The following is a 12,075-nucleotide window of genomic DNA, read 5'->3' as shown; positions in this document are numbered from 1 at the left end:
CCTTTTAAGTTCATGCAAAAACCAGTTGTTATAAAGCATGAATAAAAATAATATACATTTCCCATTATAAAAATACTTCCTGCAGCTTTTTATGAACAGTTCTAGTTCCAAAATGGCTAGAATACTGAAACTTTGTGTGCAAAGTGTTCACATTGAGTAGAAGTGTCTTTGCTAGTGTTACAGAAATTTGGTTTTGATTTGCCCAAGCTACGATCCTATCAAAAATCATATGCTGGGCATGCACAATACAGATTGCACAGAGCCTTTTGCTGAGGTTGAAAAATTCTCAGGTAAGGCAGGCCACACTCCACATGTGTGGCTGACTAAATAAGTTCCACAGTGAAAATTAAAATATTGTGGGAGGGTTCCTGCACACTTTTCAAAGTATGCATTAGGGAGTTCCTCTCTGAGCCACCTTAGGCATTGTCAGGATTAGAGCTGTGTAAAGAAAGATAATTCCATTTTGTGGAGGATTTCAATATTTTGAAATTTGGTTTAATTATGATCTGGAACAAAAAGCAAACATTTTGAAATACTCCAAAAATGGGAAAGCCCTGGAGTCACATTCAGGGTCACATTTTCAAAGTCAATCCTGCATTTGCACACACAATCATTTGGTCATGTAAAGAACAGCATTTTCTCACAACAGAAATCACAGAATGTGTGTAAAATTGAGTTTTTACAACCATTTTGCAAATTGCAATGTTTAGAACACAAATTCTTCTGCTGTGCACGAATTACACACGAATTAATTGTGCTGAAGCTGGGTTAACATTCCTTTGAAAATTTGGGGCTCATTCCTGTTCTTATTGAAGACAGTAATTTGGCACTCAACTTCGATGGGAGTAATATCAGACACTTGGCCTTCAGTGTTAACCCACTCTCCACAGTAACTTAAAGGTAGACTCCAAGAACCTTTGTGTTGTTTGAGGTATAGCATCTTATAATTTGGCTGAACTTTCTCTTGCAATCTAGTGCTATGGGTGTGTCACTGCTATATAATAATAAAATTTATAGGCAGACATACTAAAACCAGATTTTTATATGTGTTTGAAACCTTTTATTTGGGGGTAATACTCACAGCAGAGAGACATTATTGACATGGCATGGAACTTGTTCTCAGATCTGATGTAAGGCCGCATGCAGATAACAAAGATATTTCCAAAGCAAGTGACAGCAGAAACGACCCAGACAAACACTCTCTGTACAGTGCTAGCTAGGAGATTCTCAAAGGATGAAATCCCATCAGTATTTGGCTTACAGCTGCGCACATGGGGGGCATATCCACAATACTGGAATTTCTTAAAATATCTAGTTGAGGAAAAAAGAAAATGAGAAAAATGTTTCTCTCTGATTGTCAAATTGGTGCGGTTTGGGATACATGTTTTTCACAATAATGTGGGCATTTGTGGAACACCTACTAAAGATCTAAAGCATAAAATGTTTTCTGGTAATAGAAAACTAGTAATAAAGGATTTTGATTTTTTTGATTTTTTAAGTACACAAAGAAATGCACAAATTCATTAATGGATTCCAAGGCTAGAAGAGACCATTGTGATCACCTAGTCTGATCTCCTGTACAACGCAAGGCATAGAACTTCCCCAAAATAATTCCTAGAACAGATCTGTTAGAAAGTTGTCAGTGATGGAGACTCCACCACTACTCATGGTAAATTACTCTCTCCGTTAAAAATGTAAACCTTATTTCTAGTCTGAATTTGAAATAAACTTCAAGTCTGTATCAAACCTGTCAGGGTATGAACTGATTAGTTAGTTAATGTTTGTTAGTGGTTTGATGCTAAAAAGCACTATGTATATGTGCTAAACATTAGTAATAACAGTACTTAAAAAAAGTAATTATTTTAATTGAATCCACAGCGCACACTATAAAAAGATATGATTGTGACAGAGTGCGGAGACAATAGCTAGTCCTCACTAAGCTGGGAGTTAGCTATCTCTTGCCTTCTTCCCCTTTCCCTAGTTTAATTAGGTCTGTGAAGGCATATAGGAATGTCTGCAGGGGAGTCAGAAAGCAAAGAGTATCTGTAGAAACTCAAGAGATCTATACTCAGCTGCTGAGTTGTGGTATTTCCCCACCTTTGTTTTACTTATGACAGTTTCTTTTAATTTATGCTGATAAAGGTTTGATCATTCTTGCTGAATATTGTTGTATTTTTTCATCAGCTGAAAGTGATTTGGTACATTCTGAGAGCCACAGAAACGATAATGGTCTATATCAGAATACATTATACATATATTAGCATACCTAAACTGGTACTATTAATATTACTTTAGATCATGTATACATCAATAAGCAAACCCAGATAGGGTCAGTACAATATCTGTTTACAAGGAACTGAACTTTGCTGTTTAGGAGATTTAATTATAATTTTAACTTTATCATTATGTTAAAATGAATCCTAACCTCCTCCCTCCATCACTTTTTCTTAATGATACTCTCAGTTTACCTGACAGCATCAATTGGTTTTTCAACTACTCAGCAGCCAGAAAGGCAGTGAATGCAAGTTCTCATATATTTCTATTTTTAAACATTCTGCACTTTGTAAAATTAAAAAATCAAAACACAGGAAGGAAAACTGGAATAATCTACTTACATGTGGGAGAGATTTCTAAGTGGTTTGAACACCCTTCTTTGGATATTTGTAATTTCAATGCCCTCCAGGCTGCTATAACCAATATATTCACAATAAAAAAAGGCAACATAAAATCAGTGGTAAAACACAACAAGCTTATTGTGGCCACAATTGTGTAGCTTTGATTACATGAAATTATAGATGAATGAGAATTGCATCTAGTCCATTCATATATTTGAAACTTCTGCAGTAGAAAATCTAAATAAAAAGCTAAAAAGTGAAATAAAAATAAATTACAGTTAATTTTGATAACCTTGCTGTCCTAATAGCACAAAGGAGCCTCTTTCAGTGTTCTCAGCAATGTTATCTATATTATTACTTTGCATTTCCAAAGTACTGTTCTATTGATGTTCTTCCATTATCTCAGGGAAAATAATAATAGTATTTCTAATAATAATATTTTAAATTCATATTGTGCCTTTCCTCTCAGAGGGTCCAAAGTACTTCATTAGCTATAGTAACAACCACTGGAATTCACCCAATGACTGGCACACTGAGGAAAATCACAGAAATGTAGGGCTGGCAGGGACCTTGGGAAGTCATAAAGTCCAGCTCCCTGTGCTGAGGCAGGACCAAATAAATCTAGACCATCCTTGACAGGTGTTGGTCTATCATATTCTTAAAAACCTTCAGTGATGAGGATTCCACAACCTCTGTTGGAAGCCTATTCCAGAATTTAACTGCCTTTATAGTTAGAGAATCATTCCTAACATCTAACCTAAATTTCCCTTCCTGCAGATTAAACCCATTTCTTCTTGTCCTGCCTTCAATGGACATGGAAAACAATGGATCACAGTCCTGTGTAGAGCAGTCCTAAACATATTTGAAGACTGTTATCAGGTCCCCCCCTCAGGCTTCTTTTCTCCAGACAAAACATACCACATTTTTCAACCTTTCCTCAGAAGTCAGGTTTTCTAAACCTTTCAAAATTTTGTTGCTCTCCTCTGGACTTTCTCCAATCTGTCCACATCTTTCCTAAAATGTTGGGCACTCTTTCAAAACTATCAAGGGATTTTTTTTGTTTTTATTTTTTCTTAATGTAAGAAAAAAATTGCATTAATATCTTCAACTACAATATTGTGTCACTGAAGTATAATTTCATAGTGTTATATTAACAGAATAATTACTTAATTCTTTCAGTTCAAACAGTGCAACAGTTAACTGTATAGTGTGTTTTCTAAATACACACTGTCATTTTTTGATTTGGACTGAGATGGATTTGGGGCCTATCCTACAAAGATTTTAGTGCAAAGTTCATCTGAGTTCACAGCAGATCAAGCCACAGGTGAAGAACAGTATCTGCCTTAATGGTTAGTAGCTGGGAGGGTCTTTTAAGGCCCTTTCCTCAGAGCTTTTTTTATTGTCCCCAGGGCTTTTTTTATTGTGCTTTCCCTTCTCCTCCCCACCAACTTTCTGCTTATCTCTGGTCACAGATGCAGAAGTTTCTCATCTGCTTTCTTCTTCTTCTAACACCTCTACTTGTCCCAGTGACCCAATTCCAACCCATCTCTTGATCTCCCTTATGTCCACTCTCATTCCCCTCCCTTATTCTTCTTATCACTCATTCTCCTCTAGCATTTTTCTCTTCACAACACAAACATGCTTTAGTGTCTCCCATTTGAGAAAAAAAAAAAACAACCTTCATCCCACTTGCCTCTCCAACTATTGCCCCATGTCCATTCTCCCTTTCATCTCAAAGCTCACTGAACACACTGTTTACAAGTACTGTCTGGAGTTCCTCTCCTCCATCCTAGACACTCTCCAATCCAGCTTCTGCCCCTTGCACGCCACAGAAACCACTCTTGCCATAGGCTCAAATAACCTCTTATTAGCCAAAATCTCAGAACCAGTACTCCATCCTCATCCTCCTTGACCTGTCAGTTGCCTTAGACACAATCAACCATGTTCTTGTTGAAATCTTGTCATCCCTTGGCTTCCATGACTCCTCCTACTTCTCTAATTGCACCTTCTGCGTGCCCTTGAAAGGAGCCTCCTAATCCCTACTCCTACTTTCTCTGGGAGTTCCACAGAGCTCTGTCCTTGGTCTGCTTCTCTTCTCCCTCTATATCTGATGTCTGGATAATTTCATCTATAAACACAAATTCAACTATCATCTCTATGCAGACAACTCACAGATTTACCTCTCTACTCCAGACCTGTCTCCTGTCCAAACTAAAATCACAGCGTGTCTCTCTGACATCTCTCTTCATTGATGTCTAACCATCAGCTCTGGATCAACATAGCTAAAACAGAGCTCTTCATTTCCCCCCTCAACCCCTCTTTTCTTGATCATCATGGACTACACCAATATCCTACTTATTATTCAGGCCTATATTCTGGGTGTCATCTTTGACTCAGACCTCTCCCTTGGTGCTTACATCTGGGTTACGTCTATATCTTATCAAGTCTTTCTGCATAACATCTCTAAATACAGTCTTTTCTATCACTGGAGTATGGGGTAGGTCTTTCTCAAGCTTTCCTTTGGAAACTCTTTCACTGTGTATAAATAATTAAAGTGATTAGGACATTCACATTTGCTTTATGGCCTAATGAATATTTAAATTATGTACAGTAGAACAGCTTCAACAGGAGAGATTGAGCATAATCTGTTCCAAAATACCTCAGACCTCCCCTGGGAAAGGGGAGACCTAAATTCAGATCTGTTCTCCACATCAAGGAGGGGTGGGGGACTGAATTGTGTCTCCCACATCCCAAGTAAATACCTTAATCACTGGGCTAAATGTTAAAGGGGGGGACACATCTCCTCCACCACCAACAGGCTTAATTGCTTAACGCTAGGACAGGGTTCATGAGCATGAATCCCAAGCAGAGAGAGCCACCTCCCTCCAGCTTGGAATTAGGCACCTAAGGGCTTGACCACATGGTGATTTAGTGCACAACAAGCTGGGCGGTGTAAATCCACAGTACATTAGTCTGCTGTGCACTAAGTCGCCCCTTGGACTCTGCTACCATGCACTAGAAGATCCATTTTAAAGCGTGCTAGGGAACTTTTAATGTGTGGCAGCATTGTTCACATGGAGAGTTAGTGTGCAGCACACTAGTGTGCTGTGGATTTACATCCCAACATGAGGTGTGCACCAACTGTTTATCTAGAAAAGCCCTTACTTTCATGACAGTGGAATTGATTTCACCCTTTCTGGATATTTTTATATGCTATCTGGACTGACTGGTCTCTTTTTGTGCTTCAAAATTTCCCACAAAAGAAGCTGGAGAGCTCAAGAAGAAATCTGAATACTGGAGGTAATTTTTTTCAATGATACATCTTTGAGGGACACCAACAAATATAATAGAGGAGCAGAGGTACAAAGCACCTCATATATGGCTTGTTATTACACTTGTTCTGCAGAAACAATTTTTCTCGACAAGAATTGCAAAATCAAAAAGAAAATATCCATAACACATATATCAAAAGGACTAAATACTTACAGGGATTTGAGTTTTAATAGGTAATCAAACTGGTTTGCTTGTATTTTCTGGATGGGGTTATATGAAAGGTTCCTGTAAATGCAAACAGTGATAGCTAATATTATGCAGATTCCTCCTCTGAAGATAATGTCTAGCCACATTATCCCTTTGTTTTCAGTTCCTGTAATAGTGACTCATAGTAAGACAGTTACAATTGTAAATAGTGACACTCCTCTACCTACATGCATCTGACGAAGTGGGTATTCATCCACGAAAGCTTATGCTCCAAAACATCTGTTAGTCTATAAGGTGCCACAGGACTCTGTTGCTTTTTACAGATCCAGACTAACATGACTACCCCTCTGATACTCTTCTACCTGACAACTTGGTAAACAAGAACAGAGAACAGCCTGATGCTTCACAAGCATGGTGTTAATATAAGAAATTTTATTCAATGTTTTTAATTGCAGAAATATTTCAGTTGCTAAACTTTTTGGACCTTATGTATTTAAAAAACTCCAAAGAATTCATCATCATCATATCAAATCCTAAAGTGGCGTCACCTCCCTGCAGATCAAGTGCCACCCAGACTTATCTCTAGCTAGGACTGCAAGATTACAAAAAAAAAAAAAAGAAAAGAAAAAGAAAAAAATCACATATATTTAATACTCCTGAAGGCATGCCAAAAAAATAAAAAATGATGTGCAAACATATTTAAATTCTGCAAATTTTATTTGTTAAATAAATATGAAGGCTCCAGCATGGGATTGGGGAGCACAGGCCACTGGCTGCACAGAGGTGGGAGATCACTGTGCAGCTCCCCCTGGGACATGGACTCAGCAGTGAGACTGCACCCAACCCTGAGACAGCACAAAGACCAGGTCCGGCCTAGAAACACCCCAGGACCCTGCCCCTCTGTGCCAAGTGCGCCAGGTGTGGGGGAGCAGGCTCAGTAATGCAGGATCCAAGTGTGCGTGGGAGGGCTTAGTGCAGGGAGAGCCAGGTGTGGGGCAATCTGGGTGCTGGCAGCTCAATGGGGGATCTGGGTATGGGGAGGATCTGGATACACAGGGGCTTGTTGAGGGGTTCTTGGTGCAATGGGACTCTGCAGGGGGGTCCAGGTGAAGGTGGTTGGATCTCAGCAGGGAGAGGTTAAGGTGTGGGGGGGATAGAGCTTGGTGGGGGGGTTGGGTGTGGGGGCATTCAGTAGGGGGTTCAAGATGCTGGGGGAATGGGGCTCAGTGGGGTGGGGATCCATATGCAGCTGGTTGGAGCTCAATAGGATGAGAATCCGAGTGTAGATGGTTTGTCGGGGTGATCCAGGTGCAGGGGGAGTGGGGCTCATCTGGAGGGGTGGTTCTGGGAGCAGGGAGTGGTGGTGAGGCTCAGCAGGAGGGTCTGGGTATGAGGGGGTCTGGATGCACGGGGACTGAGTGGATGGAGTAGCAGCTCTGTGTACAGTGATCCCTCCTCCTGCAGCTGAGGATCGATGGATGCAGGAAGTGGGGGTGGTGGAGGAGAGAGCTTGCAGAGCTTCTTTCAGCCAGGGAGAGAAATCTGGGGGTAGGTCTGACATGGCCCCAGATGCTGTGCAGGGAAAGAAGAAGTCTGGTCCTCCCCAGCCCAGCTGGGACTAGCAACTGAGCCCGGCGCAGGGTAGGAGCCACGAGCCAGGTCTTCTCCAGTCCCATCCCCTGCCCCACAGTGATTTACCTCTCTGTCAGCTGGCCTGGGCACCTGAAACATACTGCTGGGGAAGGCACTATGAGCATTCTTGTGGATTCCCTTTGCTTCCATCAGAAAGTCATTTTTCTGTGGGGAAGCAAAGAAATCTGCAGGGGACATAAATTCTGTCATGCACAGTGGTGCAGAATTCCCTCAGGAGTAATTTACAAAATAAGAGGTTTTTTCCCCCGTCTCTAAAATGCATCTTTTTTTTACATGCATTTATGTGACTTGAGAAAGAAACTTGAGGGCAGTAGAATAAAATAATATAAATTAGAATCAGGCACAACCACTCTGAGTATTTATGTGTATGTGTGCATGTACCTCACAATTTTTTGCTGTCCTCCTGATGTTCCCTACAGTGACTGCAGGAGTAATGTCTTATACCCAGTCTCTCCAGCTCTATGCACACCACTGCACTGTGCTGGCCCTTAAGAAGGGCACAGTGTGAGGGGAAGACATTAAAAGAATACTTACTCCTGATTAAAAGTATTTATATAGATTTGTGATGCAACATAATGATAATTTCATTATGTTGCATTATATGAACAGAGTTACGGTGGGACCTGATATAGCTGGATACTATACACCTTGTCGTTCACCATAGAAATACAATAAAAAGGTGAATGTCAATGGGGAGGATACAAGAATAACAGTTCTCTGAAGGATCCCTGTTATTACTGCACAGTTTCTACTAATCTTCTCTAATGTGGCCCATGGTTTAACAGTCACAATTTGACCCTAAAGCAGGACTGAACAAGAAGAATCATGCTCTGAAAATGTCTTTAAATTTTGACTCCACCCCTCTTTGGAGATAAACAAATATGATTGGGATTATAGGAGCCCAAAGTGATTTCCACGTTTTGTAAATAAACCACCCCACAGAAATATACAAACAGGTCTGGGCACTACATTTTTGGTTACACATCAGTCCATCCCTGCTTACATCTTTTTAATATTCCTCCACTAATTTCATGGTGTTACTCACTTTGTGTGCCTTTTTCTCTAATTGGTTTGTCAGCCTTTTCAGAGCGGTTATGTTTTCCATGCACAAGGAACAGAACTGTCTAGATTACTTCTATTTCAGATTCAGGCAACCATCACACACAGGGCCTAATCTTGCAAACATCTGCTGTTGGGTGTGATACTTGATATGGTGAATGGCTATATTGAAGTCAGGAGTCCATGAAGTCAATGAACAGCTAACAATAGGCACTACCGTGCCCAGCAGCAGTGTTTATACATTTGGGTACAAAGATCAATCAAATATGAAGAGTTTTTTTATTTTGTAGTAACTTCTCTCTTGAATCTTGTTGCAGCTCTGTTGTCAAGCACGGAGGCAGATTTCTATATTTCAGGTTGTAATACATAGAAAACAGAATCATAGCAGGATAAACCACAGAAACTAATAGATTCCAGTAGAGAAAATGTGTCATTTTAACAGAAGATTTAACACTTGAGGAAAAAGTGTATTCCTAAAATATATTCTTAGGGCCAACTCCTGTCACAGGCTGAGCGCCTGTTGAAGTCCATAAGATCTCTCATTCTAAATGGCACATTCATTTTCTGTGTGCTGAGTAATGTAATCTAGTTATTAAAAATACTAACTATATTGGCAGGAATAATTTTAAATAATTGCTCTTTTTGGACAATCATGATACTATGCATCTTTTATGCAATTATTTTGTATATAATCTTTTTTTTAAATTGCATTTCAGACTAAGTTTGGCATTTTCAGGTAAAACTCAGATACGAACATGACTTTCTTGGTTTTGCTTCCTGGACTGGATGACTGAAGCTATCATTTTAATGAATAATGTACAATAGCACACAGTATAAGGAAGAGTTATTATAAAGCCTTACAGCTGTGAGAGCTCCTTCAGATCCTTAAATAGGTATGGAGGAAGTGATTCAATCTTGTTGCTAGCCAAGTCTCTGAGGAAACAATCACAGATATAATATAATTGGTTGTTAGTAGTTTCTTTTCATTATGACAAGAAACATTAATAACGTAAAGAGCTCCATAATTTTGAGTCCCTTTGTCAATTCAAATTATAGGTTGTTACATAGGTTATCAGAAACCTGGAAAATAGAAGAATGATGTTAAAGTAAAGCGTGAAAGATAGAGACCTCAGACTATATGAGACCATATAATACTTCCAGGTTTTATTATTTTTTACTTTACTTTTGATTTTATTTTATTTATCTTTTCATTTTCTCTTCTTGGTGCTGCTTCTTCCCTCCAGTTCCCCACCTCCTCCCCAGTCGATTAATTTACGGTCTTGGACAGAAATATCAAAGGAGTTTTCCTGCCTAAACTAACCAAATAATCTAATGTCTCAGTTAATAGACTAAGACCATTTCAATTACATTTACAGTAAATGTTTAGTCAGTTTCCACTTTAATTCCTTACTTATGGTAGTTAATAGGTTTGGAATAAAATTCTTATCCATTGTGCAACTAAAATGGATTTAAAAAAAATGTCCTAATGGACACATTCTGTTACATCTAGTTTTTAATAATAATATCTAGCATTTATTAATAATGTAACTATAACAAAGATTAAAGATATGCCTATTTTGGGCAATAATATTTGCATGCTTTGACATAATTTAAAAAATGCAACATTTAAAAAAATCCCAGCAGTTTCCCCAAATCATTAAGTAAACTAACGAGCAATATATCAAACCAAATGCTTTAAGTCAATGGAGATGCATCCAGTGAGATGAGTAGAGAATTTGGCCCCTGACCTTTATCTAGCACACGAAACAATCTATCAATGTGACCAGTGCAGAATCAGTGCTGTAGCCAGGCCCCTCCCCTGACTGACAAGAATCAGGTAGATAGGAGGCAACCAGATATTTTGAGGGTTGTCTCAGCGCTATCTTCTCCATAATGTTAACCCAAAATGGAAGATTAGATACCGGGCAGTAGTTGGTCAGGTAGTTTGCATCAAATGAGGAACCCAAATCTGGGATGGGTTCACAGAGTACTGATTCTTCTTGGTCAGCTGGTTCACTGGTGGTAAAAATGCTTGGGAGCCCTGATTACATTACTGGCTTAACCTCATGCAGCTGTGTTATTGCTGGCATATGGGTACTAGAAGGCATATCCTCTGTGACATGCCTTGTCCTTATTCAGGAAACACAATGCTCTTGTGGGCAGACGCTCTTTCTCCTGGATTATTGAAATGATCTACTAACTCATATGCTGAATGACTGTGAAGTTTGATGCTTTCTCTAGAGCTTTTTATATGAACACAGAATTACTGACAAATATATAAAGTACATCTTCACAATTTAAATGACCTAAATTATTCAGCTGTTCTTTGATTTTAAAAAAATCAACTTACAGTTCATCTAACTTCTGGAGAGAGGAAAAGCTATTTTCATTTAAGGAGCTGATTTTGTTTCTTCTCATCACCCTGAAAGTATAAAAACAAACTTATGCTTCCTCAAATGTGTTTGTTTTCTGAGAAGACTGTGATATATAATCAAGTAATTGATTATATTCTATATAATTTTGCACATTCTGTCTTTAATTTACATCTTGTTTTAAACAGCGTTTCATATCTTACTTAATTGTTTAGTACATTAAAAATATGCCAAGTTATTAAAAATTCATAACTTTTAATATTCTATAAACACTTTTTACTGCGAATGTATACGCATATATATATGCTATATGCTCTTTCAGTTGCATTTGCATCTACTGACAACTAAAGTTATTCAGAAATGTCAAATATCTTGATATTTTGTATGCCATGTGACAGTATGATGGCATGAACTTTTGATTATTTGAAAATCATGACATTTTTGAGCATGTGACTGAAGCACATGTTTTATGCAAGAAGTGTGAAAGTCCAAATCCCAAATCTGATATTTCTGAGAAATTCAACCATCAAAGACTGGAGCCTACATTCTTTGTTCACCCAAAACCTCCCAATACATAAGGAATAATCAGGGGAGAGCCATGCAGGAAAGAGACAGCTGAGAGAAAGAAGTGCAGAAGAGATGAGAAAGTGACAACAATAGGCAGATAGCAGTCCAGAGGCTCATCAAGAGCATCAGAAGGGAGTGAAGGGGAATTGTGAAGATGATTGCAACGGCTCTGAAGAAGCTTTGGGGAAATTTTACAATGTCTCGGATCAGCAACCTGACCGAATGATATTATCCTTGAATCTGGTCAGTTCATGTGGTAGAATTTTTTTTCTTTTACATTTAGTTTCAAAATCTTGGTATTTGATACTATCAGTCAAACTCACTTAAAT

General features: G+C 38.8%; 1 protein-coding gene across 3 annotated transcripts in view; it reads right to left on the bottom strand.

The window, feature by feature from the left end:
• The window catches only part of RXFP1 (relaxin family peptide receptor 1), a 90,150-nt gene that overhangs the window by 2,343 nt on the left and 75,732 nt on the right, over window positions 1-12,075 (bottom strand). For all 3 annotated transcript variants that reach the window (XM_050946371.1, XM_050946373.1, XM_050946372.1), the window contains 5 exons: window positions 11,158-11,229; window positions 9,669-9,740; window positions 6,102-6,173; window positions 2,616-2,687; window positions 1,082-1,311 (listed from right to left, as the gene is read on the bottom strand). In XM_050946371.1, coding sequence (XP_050802328.1) covers window positions 1,082-1,311; window positions 2,616-2,687; window positions 6,102-6,173; window positions 9,669-9,740; window positions 11,158-11,229 — 518 coding nt within the window. The remainder of the gene's footprint in view (window positions 1-1,081; window positions 1,312-2,615; window positions 2,688-6,101; window positions 6,174-9,668; window positions 9,741-11,157; window positions 11,230-12,075) is intronic.

Source organism: Gopherus flavomarginatus, chromosome 3 (genome assembly GCF_025201925.1).
Source record: "Gopherus flavomarginatus isolate rGopFla2 chromosome 3, rGopFla2.mat.asm, whole genome shotgun sequence".
NCBI classification, from domain to species: Eukaryota; Metazoa; Chordata; order Testudines; family Testudinidae; genus Gopherus; species Gopherus flavomarginatus.
The sequence above is the reverse complement of the archived record's forward strand: the minus strand, read 5'-3'. Positions and strand labels throughout refer to the sequence as shown.